At 41.2% G+C, this 15114-nt stretch overlaps 1 protein-coding gene across 1 annotated transcript in view; it reads right to left on the bottom strand.

The window, feature by feature from the left end:
- znf608 (zinc finger protein 608) overlaps positions 1-13544 on the bottom strand; it is a 36686-nt gene extending 23142 nt beyond the window's left edge. The window contains exon 1 of the mRNA XM_078285124.1: positions 12663-13544. Coding sequence (XP_078141250.1) covers positions 12663-13544 — 882 coding nt within the window. The remainder of the gene's footprint in view (positions 1-12662) is intronic.
- Positions 13545-15114: the final 1570 nt, after the last annotated feature.

The following is a 15114-nucleotide window of genomic DNA, read 5'->3' as shown; positions in this document are numbered from 1 at the left end:
AGCAATGAAGGATTTTTCTCAGCGTTATGACTCAATAAAGATTACGGGCTTGACAGATCTCGCTGCATGATGCTCCTGAGTGATTTCTACACTCAAAAAAAAAAATAAAATCCTTGCGATGCCAAGTCAGTAAATACTTGAGAAAACAGCGGCGCTTTGTCAGTCCAAATGGAGCTCGTCTGTGTGGCATTTGGTTTCCCAGATAAAGGAGTTGTCCTCTATTGTGTTTTTATGAAGATCAATCAGTTAGTCGCACAGGTCGCTCTCTGAATCTGAAATGAAATGATTTTTTTTTGTTTCTTAGGAGAGAAAAAAGACATTGGGTGCTCTGCGCTTTCCTTTAAAATCCCTCAGATATTCTTCTTCTTCAGTACCTCAAGCTGCCAGGGTTAGGGGTTCAACTCCTGCAGGGTCACTGATGCTAAAAAATTATACTTCTGGTACTGTAAGAGGTTTTGTTTAAACTATCCACTGTATTTGTTATGTTAGAATTATGATAAACAATGCTAAACTATAATGCAAAATAGCGATAAAACAAAAGACAGACAATCTTCTGTTCTTTCGCAAACCATCTGCTAACTCCCACACACAGTTACTGACAGAGACCACCTAGGATTTCTAGACCAAATCACAAAGCAAATTAAATATAAAAGAAGATTCGTGCTCCCCTGTGATTTCTATTCTGCTGTTAACGCCCTTCCTCGCTCAAACCGCCCGCCGCATCCCAGAATAACACTCCATCACACACACACACACACACACACACACAGCAAATCACACTGAACGCAGAATCACGCCGCAAAATAACAATAAAAAAACAAAAAACACGCCTGTTCCCCTGCGCTTTGAAAGCTTCTACCAAATCATCTTCTCTCACACAGTTTCTTAATTAAAAATCCTACAGTACACAGTTTAAAAAAACGAAATGTGGATGGATGGAGAAAGTGGATGAGTAGCACTCTACTTTCCCTCAACAAATACTTCAACTAAACAAAAAAACAATAAGGATGGGATCATACAGGATGCTGTTTTGAACGTGCTTGTGTCTTTTTTTGATTATTTTGAGTGGTTTGCGTGTCTCCTCTAAACTATGTATCTGCATATCCTCCATTTGATTGATTGATATTTTTTCGTTCATGGCAGCATACTACAATCATCCAAAGTATATATATGTATGTATGTATATATATGTATATTATGTATAACTATTTATACACATATAAACATATCCATATACCCATATACACAGACATATACAGTACTGTATATACGTACCATGACCAGAAAGGAGCAGAAAGAACTTATAGTTTATAAGAAACTTATAGTACCTGCCCCTTTTTTGTAATTCAGATACAAACTCAAATAGCCTGCCACTTATACCAGTACTTAAGCATTTTATCTACAGAAACCTAATTTTCATATTATATATACAAAAACAAAAAAGCTTCTTCTGTACATTTATTTGTCGACGTTTTTTTTGTTTGTTTCAGAACGGAATCCTCGTCCTCTTAAGGAGCGAGTAGAGCTAGCTAACTCTGTCCTCCATTTTTATTTTCAACAGCATTATCCCCTTTGTTACGTGAGATTAGCAAGCTAACGCTAACTAAGCTTCTCCTCTGTCTGTTCTAAAGAGCCGGTGTCTGGTCGCTCTTTCCTGGGAAAAAATCCTCTGCTGCACAGGAAGTGATGCGTTTTACATTTCCAGTTTGTTTGGAATCAACAGAAGAAGAAGAACTGGGTAGTTAGCATGAGCAGTGATAGCCACCATGACTGAACAGACAAAGAAAAGAGAAACTCAAACTGCATCAACAGAAAATCCAAGCTCCGCCCACACTGTTTGATTGACAGGTGATCTGTGGGAGGAGCAGAGCAGAAACACCACAGTGAGGCTGAGCGACAAAGATGGAGACTGAATAAAAAAACAAAACAAAACAAGGATCTCGAGGATTTAACTAAACCACACAGGGACACGATACACAAAGACCAAAATAACAATAAAATATTAAATATGCATGTGTTCCCTCAAGCTTTGCACAAAGACAGAATCTGTCCTGTAACTCCCATTCTTCCTCGCTTATAAAAATTACAGACTATAACAAGACAAAATCACAAAGCAAAATGATAAAATATCCTTCCTCACAGTCCTCACCGGCATGGTGAATGACGCTTCTCCTCACACACACAATCACATGACAGAATCACACAAAGGCAAAACGCCCAATCACAAAATAACAATACACTTTATAAAATCACAAGGCAAAAGGAGAATAAAAACAACAAAAAAAAGACAAAACAGCTACTGTTACTGTACAAAAATAGGTGAATCTGGATAAAAGCTTTGATTTCACCACCTGACTCTGCTTCAGTCATGACAGGCAGATGGAGATGGAGAGAAAAACACTTTATGTCTTCTAGAAAATGAAGTGCAATTCAATATAAAGCAGGTCTCCTTTAATGTTTTCTACACTGGTCTGCGGTGCTTTGTGTTCAGGTTAATCCTTCCTCCATAAACAGCTTTCTACCTCCCGTCCTGTTGGATTTACCCAAATTCATCAAGAGGGAGGCAGCTGAGTTTCCATTAATTTCACCTCTAAAATGTATAATTAAACAAAGGGGAATGTATTTTATCTTTAGTTTTTATCCCGATTTTTTAATCTTCAGTCACTTTTTTATGTGTCTCTGACTGCAGAGCCCGGTTGTGTGTGTTTAAAAATGCCAATAAAGAATTTGAATCAATCCATCCCTATCCATTTATTAATTTATCCATCCATTCATCCCTCTGTCCTCCTCCCTCAGCCTGCCTGGGTCAGGAATGTTTTAGGAGCTGTAAAACTGACTTTTGATGATATTGATTTATTTGATGTAATTGATTTTACCATGAGGGATTTATGATCCCATACTGACACTGGTACCACTGTCTGATACTGAGGTGATGCTGGATCAAATCTACTAGCAAGAGACACAAAACTTGAAGTTCTGTCTTTTTCACACACCAAACATATTAATAAGAAGAATATATAGTATATATACATATATATATATATATATATATATATATATGTGTGTGTAAAGTAGACAAAATGAGAAAACACAAAACAGAGGAAGAGATTAAAATACTGCTATGACTACTACTAATAAACCTATACATCATTTAGTACAATGCATAAAAACAAGAATAGTAAAATATATGAAAAGAAGAAAAATTAGGAAACACATTCAAAAGAAAAAGTGGTGAAATAAAATGAAATAAAAGCATACAAAATGATACAAGATTAAAAACTGTGTAAAAATACAGTTGGAGCTCTTTCGATTTACATCCCATCCTCCTCTTCCTCCTCCTCACCTTTGCTTTCCTTGCTTCCTCCTCCTTACCACTTCCTCCTCCCCTTTCCTCTCCTTGATTCCTCTCCTTTTGTCTTCCTCCTCTTCTTTCCTCTCCTCCTCTTTTCTTCCTCCTCCTCCATTTTCCCTCTTCCCCATCCCTGTCTGTGCTTCCTGCCTCTCCTCCTTTCCTCTTCCTCCTGTCCCTTCCTCTCCTCCTCTCCTCTCCTCTTCTCCTCCTCCTCCTCTCCTATTAAATCCCCTCAGTGAGCCGCCACACTGACAGTTTTTTTCCCAGACAGAAATCATCCTTGTCTTTATTGTTGGACTGTTGAAAGAGGAGGCATTGTGTGTGGCGGTGTGTGAATGTGCAGACGATCTGTGGTTTGTGTAGTGTGTGTGTGTGTGTGTGTGTGCGTATGTGTGTGTGTTTGCAAATGGTAGCCATCTTTTTTTTTTCGTTTTCTTTCTCCTGCCTCTCTCATCTCCCCTCTCTCTTTCTCGGCGCCGCGCTCTGCGCCTAAACACATCACAGTATGTACACACACACACACACACACACGCACACACACACACACACACATCACTTCCCTTTCCTAGTGAATGAGAGGCTCTAATGGCATTTAGACTGACAGAGTGAAAAACGTGGTCATTACTCACCGCTATAATAACTCAGACTGTTGAACGATAAAATATAAAAAAACTAACAACTGTTTCCTCTGAATTCAACACTGACACACTGCTAGAGCAAATTAACCATTAAGAATAATTATCAATTTGTCCAATTTTGCACAAAATAACACCCCAGAGTTGCAATAATTACAAGCAGTGCTTTCATAATGAATTCACACAGATATAGAGCTCTTTCTGGTGATGTCACCCCCTCTGGCGGCCATCTTGGAGGTCCTCAGTTCTGAACAGCTGACTGTGTTTCTGTCCGTCTCAGCAGAATTGAACAGACGGTTAATTTCTGTCTGTTTCTGACTGAACTGATCATTTCATCACTGATCCATCTGATTGATTTAGTGTTTAGATAATGTCAGCTTGTTAGCTAGCTAACCATAGTATCTGGTCAGCTAACCATCACTGTCTTGTTGTTAACACATCTGATTAGCACACTAGCTAACGTAGCTAGTAGCAGCTAGCGTTAGCGTGTTCACATTAACATCAGTGTGTTTGCCGGCTAGTTAGCTAGCTAACAGTTTGTTCAGGTTAACTGAGCTGACTCTTCTCAAGCTACAACTCGGAGTGTTTTGGAGTAGAGACTAGGGCTAAAGACAAGACAGTTTACTGTGTCACAGTAACCAAATCCACCTTATCACACTATTCACTTTTACTGAGAACGTTACTGAATGGATCTACAGCCACACCACAACAAGCTGACTCAGCTGCTCTCTGTTTCTAGCTGCTTGGTACAGATTTACACTTTATTAACTAACACACAGTTCTACAGATTTACACTTTATTAACTAACACACAGTTCTACAGATTTACACTTTATTAACTAACAGCCAGTTCTCCAATGTTCCTCCATGATGGAACCAAACGCAGAGCCACAGAACTGCTGCAACAGAAAACACTGTTCGCTTAGAGTTTTATTCAGAAATGCTACATAGTTTTGAAAAGAAATCTTAACCTTAAGTTTGTGATTCAGTATCTCAAAAATGCCTGTAAGCACTTTCATTTTGTCAACCAAAGACTCAAATTGCCATCTAACCTTTTAAAAGCCCCATTAGTTGTTTTCATTTTGTGCAAATGCTAATGAAAGAAATGAAAACAAGGAGAGGTAAAGTTTTTTGTTCTGTAAAACAAGAAGGGAGCATGATGAGGTGCAACAAACGGATTTATATAGAACCAGAAAATGGTTCTTAAGGCTCGTACCATATCAGAACCCCTTGTGGTGCCGCACTGAACCGCTGCAGAAAGGTTTTTATGCTCAAATGATTCTACACAGAACAGTTTGGTGCTGTGAGGAACCTTTTAACAACGCATGAAATGTTCCAACCAGTAAAGCATAACTCTAACCTTTTTCGACCTGGACCCTATTAATTTTCCATCGTACCGATCAATTCTGACCAACATTTCGTCCGTTTCTTCACTACTGAACTAATTAGATAATTCCCTCTTGCTTGACTCTCTGAAAATCCACCCCAAAAACAGCCAAAGTCTTTGTGAACATATTGAGGCTCACTCTGTAATGTGACACGTTAAGATTTCATTTTCAGTTCATCCATGTCCTTACAACTTTCACTGTTTATTCTGTAAGCTACTACTTTACACAGCGGTGCATGAAGACGGGGTTCAGGTCAAACATGGTTGGAGTTAGGCGGCGGGCACGCTGATCTGTGTCCGTTCATTTCAATTCATTTTCAGTGGGAGCCGTCTGTTGTCCGGACGGGACTGATGACGCTCCGTCTCCGTCAGATTTCCGTCCATTTTGACAGACAGAAAGTTGAACCCAGTTGAACTTTTTCTTGACAGACGGATTCGTCACCGTCCGTTTAGCTATTCAGAGTCATTCCTACCTCCTAAGTTTTTTATTTTAACGAATCAACGAGAACCAGAGAACCACTGTAGAACCATCCTGTTCCCTCCATGTCGCGCAGAGGAACAAGATATGATTTAAGACGACATGGAGGGAAGGGAAGAGGCGTTTCCTGAACAGATGAGTGTTCGGGTTCTGGCGGAGGCTCAGGAGAGTTATTATCGTGCCTCTTTCTTATTTTTCTGTATTTCCTCTTGCAGCGGCAGCTGCTGAATGGAGGCAGAGGAAAGCCTGGCAGCGCAGAGTGTGTGGGAGTGCAGTTGTACCGCGGAGCTATTTCAGACCTGTTGGCATTGATACTTAGACACCTAATGGACTCTCACTACGATCTGCCCCCATCTGCCTCCACACCGACTGCCGCACTGCCACGAAAACACTTCTGGCGCCTCCAGCAGGTATTAACGCTGCCAGTCGTGTCCTCGCTCCTGCTGCTAGCAGCCGTCCGCTTGTCCTTCTTCCCTCGTACGTGAGATCCGGTCCAACTATGAAGTCTGTGGAAAGCACCGATCTTCCTGTTGGACTCATATTCTCATTTCACAAACATGGCTGACGTACTTCTGCAGGGTCTAGATTAGAGATGGGATGATCTGCTTATCTCAAGATACGATTCGATACGTGATCTGAGGTTCAGGATTCAATACAACCAGGAAACGATGTGATAAATAAAAGTTCAGTGACAACAAAGTCTGACTGTGCAGAATTCTGTTTATTTCTGAGACTCAAATCTTTCTAGCGATGCCATTGGCTGCTAGAATGTAAACAACAATTTAAAAATGTCATTACAAAGTGACAATAATATAATTTGGATGGAGAGCTTGTGAAACTGTGATGGTCAAGCGTCTCATTAGTGATTACTACAGCAGAATAACATGGAGCTGATATCACCATTCATGTTCCTGACAGCAGAATAACATGGAGCTGATATCACCATTCATGTTCCTGACAACATACGGATTGTCACATTTTTTTATCGCGATATATTGAATTCCGATAAATCGTCCCATCACTAGTATAGATCTGTTATCAACATTGTCAGCAATGTTAAAAAGCCAACTTTCTGTCTTATCTGACTGTCTGTGATCACTGATTTAGTGTTTCAACAGAGTGTAAAACACAACACAGCTGTTGTCACTGACAGATCTTTCTGTTTCAATGACTGCACCACTGGAAAAACAGAGATTTGATCGAGGGTCACAAAATGTTAACAGACCAGAAATTACCGTTAGCCTTGGTTAGCCGGGTAGCATTTTGTGACCCTCGATCAAGTCACTTTTTTATAGTCAAGCATATTTGGTCAGATATAAAGATACTGAATATCAGCACAGAATATCGACAATCTAAAAACCATAAACCCATATCGGGAAATCACGTGCCTTATTATCTAAAAGATAAATACCTGGGAGGGACAGATACCTTGTTAGAATACTATTGGCAGCTAGTACAGTAAAAACACAGTCATGAGGAAATGGTTCAGAGTGGAGCCTCCTGTCCAGAGACAATCTGGATATTGTCAAAGAAATCTTCCTAATGGAAAAACTCACGTATACTTTGAGATTGCAAGAAGAGCAATTTGAGAAAATATGGGTGAAATTAACATTATTCAAGACGCTGAAAATGGAAATGATATTTGTACTCTGTAAGAAAGAGACTGTTAGTGTTAGACGAACTATTGGAGTTGTAATTCCCAAACAAAGTGTAAGATTTGTATAATTATGTAAAAGACAATCACAATTAAAGTGACAAAAAAAAAAAACATCCTACACTGAATTAACTGAAGATGACAGTGATTCTGATTCTGAAGTAAAGACCCACAGGTAAAGGTAGAATAATAATAATACGTTTTTCAGGGTTATGGATTGTCCTAAAACCCTTTATGCCTCCTATGTAAATTATATGCACTGTTTTCCTACAGAATCACACAGGATTGGTTGGAAATGACGACAGATTCTGATTGGATCCCATCGTCTGTCTGAGCGGTCTGTCAGGATGTTGAGACTCAACATGGACAGCAATAATCTGATATGAAACCAATTAAGGCAATATTCATTAAAGCCTTATAATGAGTGAGGCTTCCAGTAAATTCAGTTTACTGGTCTTTGTACAGATAATAAGTGTATTATATATTATGTTATAACTTATGAGATTGCTATTGTCCCACAGTAAATATACTGTGGCATATTATATCATGTTTTGCCAAAATTAATTATGTGCCTATAATGAGCTTATAATGCCTTATAATGAGCAGCGCTTCAAGTAAAGTCGACGTTTATTGGTCCATTATAAGCACACATACATTATTCTCACATGATTATATCAGAAAATTAGACGCATAGCTTCAAAATATTATGATATGACTGTATTATGAGATTGCTATTAGCCCACATTAAATATACTGTGGCATGTTAATTATAATTCACTAGTAACGTGCCTATAATGATCTTATAATTCATTATAATGAGCAGCACATCAAGTTAAGTCGACGTTTATTGGTCCAAGACAGTGATGCTAATAAGTGTATTATAAGCACATAGCATACATGCAATATTCTCACATGATCATATCAGAAAATTGGATGTATTATGAATCTGATGTCATTATGTTACGTTGTTAATCTCACAAGTTTTTGCACATTATATATTGTGTGGCATATTAGATCATGTTTTGGTCAAATTAATTATAATGCACTAGTAATGTGCCTTATGAGTTTATAATGCCTTATATTGAGCAACACTTCAAGTAAACTCAACGTTTATTAGTCCATGTATAGATAATAAGTGTATTATAAGCATACATGCATTATTCTCACATAATCACATGACAAAATTAGACGTATTATGAATCTGATATTTAACCTCATATGTTTTTTGCACATTGAATATACTGTGGCATATTAGATCATGTTTTGGTCAAATTAATTATAATGCACTAGTAATGTGCCTTATGAGTTTATAATGCCTTATAATGAGCAACACTTTACGTTTATTGGTCCAAGAAATGATAATAAGCGTATTATAAGATTAGAAGCACTATTCTCACATGATTACATCAGAAAATTAGACGTATTATGAATCTGATATTTAACCTCAATACACTGTGGCATATTGTTGTCATGTTTTGGTCGTTGCACTTAATGTAATGAATCATGAATGAATAATGCTGTTGTAACACACCTAACGCCTTATAATCCACAACATGTGAAATCCAGTTTCCCTCGGTCTTGTCTCTACAGCGGAGCGTGTTTCCATCCTGATCCGGCTCTTACTCAGGATCAGCTGTTTATATGCGACATCATATCTCCATCCCGGCTCTCCCTGAACGCACCGAGCACTGCGAGCGTTGCCATGGAAACGGAGCCTGTGCAAACCGCGAAAAAAAAACCCGGCGGTAAACGGGATCATTTGTGTGCAGAGTGTGTATCAGGAGTCAGATTCCTGCTCCGCTCACACTGAACAGGATGTGATGTTTACATGCAGCGGCACAAAAACACCGGAGAGCAAAGTAATAACCGGATATTGATGAGCGTGTAAACACACTGCAGATTGTATTGGATTATCAGGATGCAGCGTCCGACCAGATAAAGCAGTCAGATATGCAGAGAGAGAGAATTTCCTTCAGTAAAGAAGAGCGTTCGCTCAGCAGACTGCAGGAAAACAGGCTGACTGGCATCATAGAAACTGACTCCAGACCAGCCATTCATATTCAGACAGAAACTGAAGTGGGTCTTATTGTCATGCAGATGATGACAGGCTGGGCGCTTTCTCAGAAGCAGATTGGATCATATCGGCTGGGGTTTGACTGATGTGGCTTCTGAAGGCTGATACTGAGGTTTTTAGATATTCAGGATCTTTAAATTTGATCGCTTTCATTGCATTTGCTGAAAAATTTCCAGTATTCAGTGTTTCCACCAGAAGTGTATTGCTGTCAGGGAGGAAAAGCCTCTGAATCAGCATTCAGACCAACATGGGACACTAAAACGCTCCACTGAAACACAGACTAATTAAGTTATTTTAAATTCTGTGGACGACACTAACAGGACAATATCTCAAATTTAAGAAAAGGCCAATATCGGCCCCATATATCGGTCTAATACTAATGTTTCCCAACATGTTCTTACTATTTTCTCACAATTTGTTTTCTGTTGATTATCTGTGTTGGACTATTTTGAATCATTAAGCTCATTTAATTCGTTATAGGTACATATGATACTTGCATAGCACTTTCTCCATAAAGTCCCTGGGTGATTACAGCTCACCACCATGCCTTCAGACAGTGAGAAGCCTTTAGATCAAGAGGGATTAACAAAGTACAACAGTAAAAATATCCAAACTTTCCCTCAGAATTTAATTCCCATCAGGGTGGAAAAGCCTCTGAAGCAGCATTCAGACATTTAGTGTCATGGGACACTAAAACTCTCCACTGAAACCCAGACTAATGAAATTATTTAAAATTTTGTGGACGACACTGACAGCACGATATCTGAAATTTAAGAAAAGGCCAATATTGGCTCCATATATCGGTCTACCGCTAAACATTTTCTTATTTTGTTGCAATTTGTTGTTTCCTGTTCATCATCTGTTCGACTGTATTGAATCATTAAGCTCATTTAATTTCTTTATATATATCATATTTGCATAGCACTTTCTCCATAAAGCCCCCTGTTGACTATAGCTGACTGCCATGTCTTCAGATAGTGGGAATCCTTTAGATCAAGAGGGATTAACGAGGAGCAACAAAATATCCAAACTTGAATTGTCAGTCATATTAAAAGCACAAAGTTTTGTTACAAATAAACCTCCTGACTGTTCAGGTTTGGTCATTTTTCACTGACAGAGTGTTGCACCTCCTAATCCTCTGATGCAGTTTCATTCAAAGAAGCATTTCTCCATCTGGCAGCTTGAACTCGCTTCTTTTCCACAATCCTTTAGATCAGCAAATAAACAAAAAAGCAAGGAGGAGGCAGGTCAGCATCCAGCCGTCAGTCGCAGGGTTTGACCAGTAGCCTCTCCTTTAGATTTTACTCCTGTAATTTAGGAACTTTAAGAACAGGTCTTCAAAATTTCTAAATTCTCCTGAGTCAACTTAACAGTCCAGTTCCCTCCATATAATTATCTGCTTTTCTAGACGATCTTTTGTGCTGATATTCACTATTTGACCATTTTCAGGCCCAAAAAAATCCAAGTATTCAGTGTTTCCCCTAGAAGTGTGTTCCTGTCAGGGTGGAAAAGCCTCTGAAGCAGCATTCAGAGCATCATGGGACACTAAAACTCTCCACTGGAACCAGACTGATGAGAGGGAAACAGTCAGCAGGGTGACTGCACCTCGCCTCATGGCTTCAGCAAATGGGAATCCTTCAGATCGACAAATAAACAAAGCAGGTCAGCCTTTCCCTGTCAACAGCATATGCCAGGAGGAGTGTGTGTGTGTGTGTGTGTGTGTGTGTGTGTGTGTGGGGTGCCTCTGCCTCTGCCAGCCAAACTGTAACGCTGAACCACTCCATTAAAAAGGGGAAACCGTGTCTGTTTCCATCGCCTCCGTCTGATTTCTGTTTCCTGCCAGTCTGACAGCGGCTGGACGTTTGACGGCGACCGCTGCTGTCACGTCCAATCCCTCCTCTCTGTCAAATGTCTCTTTCTCTGCCTCCTCTCTTCCTCCATCCATCCATCCATCCATCCATCCCTCTCTCTCTCTCTCTCTCTCGCTCTCTATCTATCTCTCCCTCTCTCTTCCTCCCTGTTTTTCCTCTCTGGACGACTTATTTAAATCCAATAACCAGGGCCTGATTTCAGAAGTGCCAACATCCCTGTTCTTCTGTCACATTATTGGAAAACAGACTTCAGACTGGCTTGATAAACCTCAAGCATCTATCCATCTATCTATCTATCTATCTATCTATCTATCTATCTATCTAGGCCTATCTATCTGTTTGTTCAGCTCATTATTTCTGACACAGTGGGTGTTTTTGCCCAAATGGAAAGATGCAAACAAAAGCCTGTATAATGCAATAAAAACAGGATTTACAGGGAAAAGGAAAGGAGGTAAATTCTTATTTTCTTCATGCTTTCTGTTTTCTGTTCTGAGTTGCCACAGCGACGCAGCGGCAGCGGCGGCCATGTAAATAGTTGCTTTTCTCCCACGTTTATCCTCTAATCTCCAGTAAAACAAGGAGGATTGGATCTAATGATTTGTGCTTGGGAGGAGGAGGAGGACACAGCCCCCCCCCCCCCCCCCTTCCCCCTCCTTCTCCTTCTCCCCCTCCTTCACCCCCCCCCCTCTTCCTCAAATCACAGCTCTGTACATCAGCATGGTTAAATATCAGCAGACAGCATTGGGGAACAATGACAGCAGCTGGACAAAAACAATCACAAAAATATCAATACCTCACATCCATCCATTCATCCATCCATCCATCCATTCATGTCACCATTACTATATTACTATTCCTGCTGTGTGTGTATGTGTGTGTGTGTGTGTGTGTGTGTGTGTGTGTGTGTCCAGGCTGTGTGGATGCTTTGTGGCCTTCACACCTGCATTCTTTGACAGTACTGTGTGTGCCTTGAATATCAAGATTCTGTGATGCCCCAAAAGAAAAAAAAATGTGTTTTTTTCCTCGTTTCATTTTACCTCTATAGAATAAAAGCGCCGCACCGTCTTGTCAAGCCTGAAAACGTTTTCACGCAAAGAAAAGAGCAGACGGTTCCAGCGGGGAACGTGATGGCTGCTGTATATGTGTATTTATTTCTTTATATATTTTATGATTGGCCTCCAGACAATAAAAGCCCGTCTAAGATGCTCCTACCTTCTCGGCTCCTCTGTGTTTCTTGGCGGCCGGTGTGTCGTCATGCCGCCTGACAACAATAGCGCCGCCGCCGCCGCCGCTCTTTACTCCACAATCCAGCCCGGTTTTATTATTATTACTCCCGCTGTTATTGTTGTTATTCATATTGCTATCCCCCATGATCCTGCAGTCCGGGGCGCAGTGTCCGGGGCCGTCTCGGCACAGATGCTCGGGCAGGGCGGACGACGGGAGGAAGACGGAGGGAGGAGGAGAGCCATCGCCGGGCTTCTCCTTCCTCGTCCGGACAGGAGGAGCAGCGGGAGGAGCGGGAGCGGCGGGAGGAGCGGCATCCCTCTCCCTCTCCCTCTCCCTGTCTCTGTCTCTCTTCCAGCCCCGGATCACATTTTTCCCCTTCCTCTCCTCCTTGCCTTTGGCGCATGACGCAGGAGAGGCCGTGGCCACATCGGAGACGCCGTTGTTGTTGTTGTTGTTGTTGCCGCTGCTGTCGGGGTCTCTGGCCGCTGAAATCATCTCCAGACCTTCTCCACCGCCGCTGCGTCCTTGAGCCTCCCGACGCTGCTGCTGCTGCTTACCGACCCCGACGCACACCTCGCCGCCGCCGCCGCCGCCGCGCACCGCGACGGCCGGCGCTGGATCCGCCGCCTCCGGCTCCTCTCTTCCCTCCCGGCCGGCCCGGCTGCGTTTCAGCGCGGATCTCCTCGGCTCCGACCCGACGCCGACAGGTCCCCGGGTCTGGAGCGAGGGCACGGCCGCGTGTCTGTCGGCTCCCGCGGCGTTGGAGGAGGCGGTGGAGGTGGAGGTGGAGGAGGCGGTGTGGTTGGGTGACAGCTCCCTGCAGTCCGTCAGCAGCCCTCCATTCTCCCCTCTCAGGAAACGATTCATCTCCTCCTTCCTTGTCTCCTTTGTCGATCTCCCAGCTTCCACAATCAGCATTCAAGTCATTGTCAGATTGCCAGCCAGCCGCAATGTGCCAGTGTGTACCGAGGCGGCCACATGCGGGTTTATTATAGGCAGCTGGATCAGGCCCGGGTCCCCATCAAACTAAAGGCTGGGATGACATCTAAATTAATTCTGACAGAGCCAGTGGTGGGTAGGAAGCTTTACTGGGTCCCCTGTCCTCACAGACAAAAAAAAACCACACACACACACACACACACACACACACACACACACACACACACACACACACAAAATCATCACATCCCAGATAAGCATATAGCCTACACTCAAGCCATTCTGCAAAAAATACGTTCATTTCACATAAACCTCAGAAAAGTAAATAAATAAATATATATAATTTTGAAATAAGTAGGCTATATTTTTAATATTTAAAAAAAATAGCCCAATGTGTTTGGACATGTAGATGACATTCATTTGAAATAGCCAATATGTTTAGTGGCTAAAATATAAATTTTGGATATGTTTCCTAATGAAAAATCACTTTTATTATCATATTCCTATGGGCACCTATAGTGTATCTTATAGTCTCTTATAGCATGTACATGATATATAGGTAAAACATGGACACAATATCTGTAAAGTGTGGGCACGATATAGCTAAAGCTCGCAACAACATAGGTAAAGCGTAAACATGATATAGGTAAAGTGTGGGCACGATATAGGTAAATTGTGATATATAATATATAGGTAAAGTATGGAAACAATATAGGTAAGCATGTACATGATATAGGTAAAGTATCGACACGATATATAGGTAAAGTGTGGACATGATATAGGTGAAGCGGGAATAGGATATAGGTCAAATGTGGATACGATATAGGTAAAGCGTGGACACGATATAGGTAAAGCATGAATACGATATAGGTAAAGCGGGAATAGGATATAGGTAAAGCGTGGACACGATATAGGTAAAGCGTGGACACGATATAGGTAAAGCGTGAATACGATATAGGTAAAGCGGGAATAGGATATAGGTAAAGCGTGAATACGATATAGGTAAAATGTGGATACGATATAGGTAAAGCGTGGACACGATATAGGTAAAGCGTGGACACGATATAGGTAAAGCGTGGACACGATATAGGTAAAGCGTGAATACGATATAGGTAAAGCATGAATAGGATATAGGTAAAGCGGGAATAGGATATAGGTAAAGCGTGGACACGATATAGGTAAAGCGTGAATAGGATATAGGTAAAGCGTGAATACGATATAGGTAAAGCGTGAACACGATATAGGTAAAGCGTGGACACGATAAAGGTAAAGCGTGGACACGATATAGGTAAAGCGTGAATACGATATAGGTAAAGCATGGATACGATATAGGTAAAGCGTGAATACGATATAGGTAAAGCGTGAATACGATATAGGTAAAGCGTGAATAGGATATAGGTAAAGCGTGGATACGATATAGGTAAAGCGTGAATAGGATATAGGTAAAGCGTGGATACGATATAGGTAAAGCGTGAATAGGATATAGGTAAAGCGTGAA

The sequence above is a fragment of the Centroberyx gerrardi genome, chromosome 8, assembly GCF_048128805.1.
Source record: "Centroberyx gerrardi isolate f3 chromosome 8, fCenGer3.hap1.cur.20231027, whole genome shotgun sequence".
Taxonomy (NCBI): Eukaryota; Metazoa; Chordata; class Actinopteri; order Beryciformes; family Berycidae; genus Centroberyx; species Centroberyx gerrardi.
Note: the sequence above shows the minus strand (reverse complement) of the source record. Positions and strands in the feature narration are given on the sequence as shown.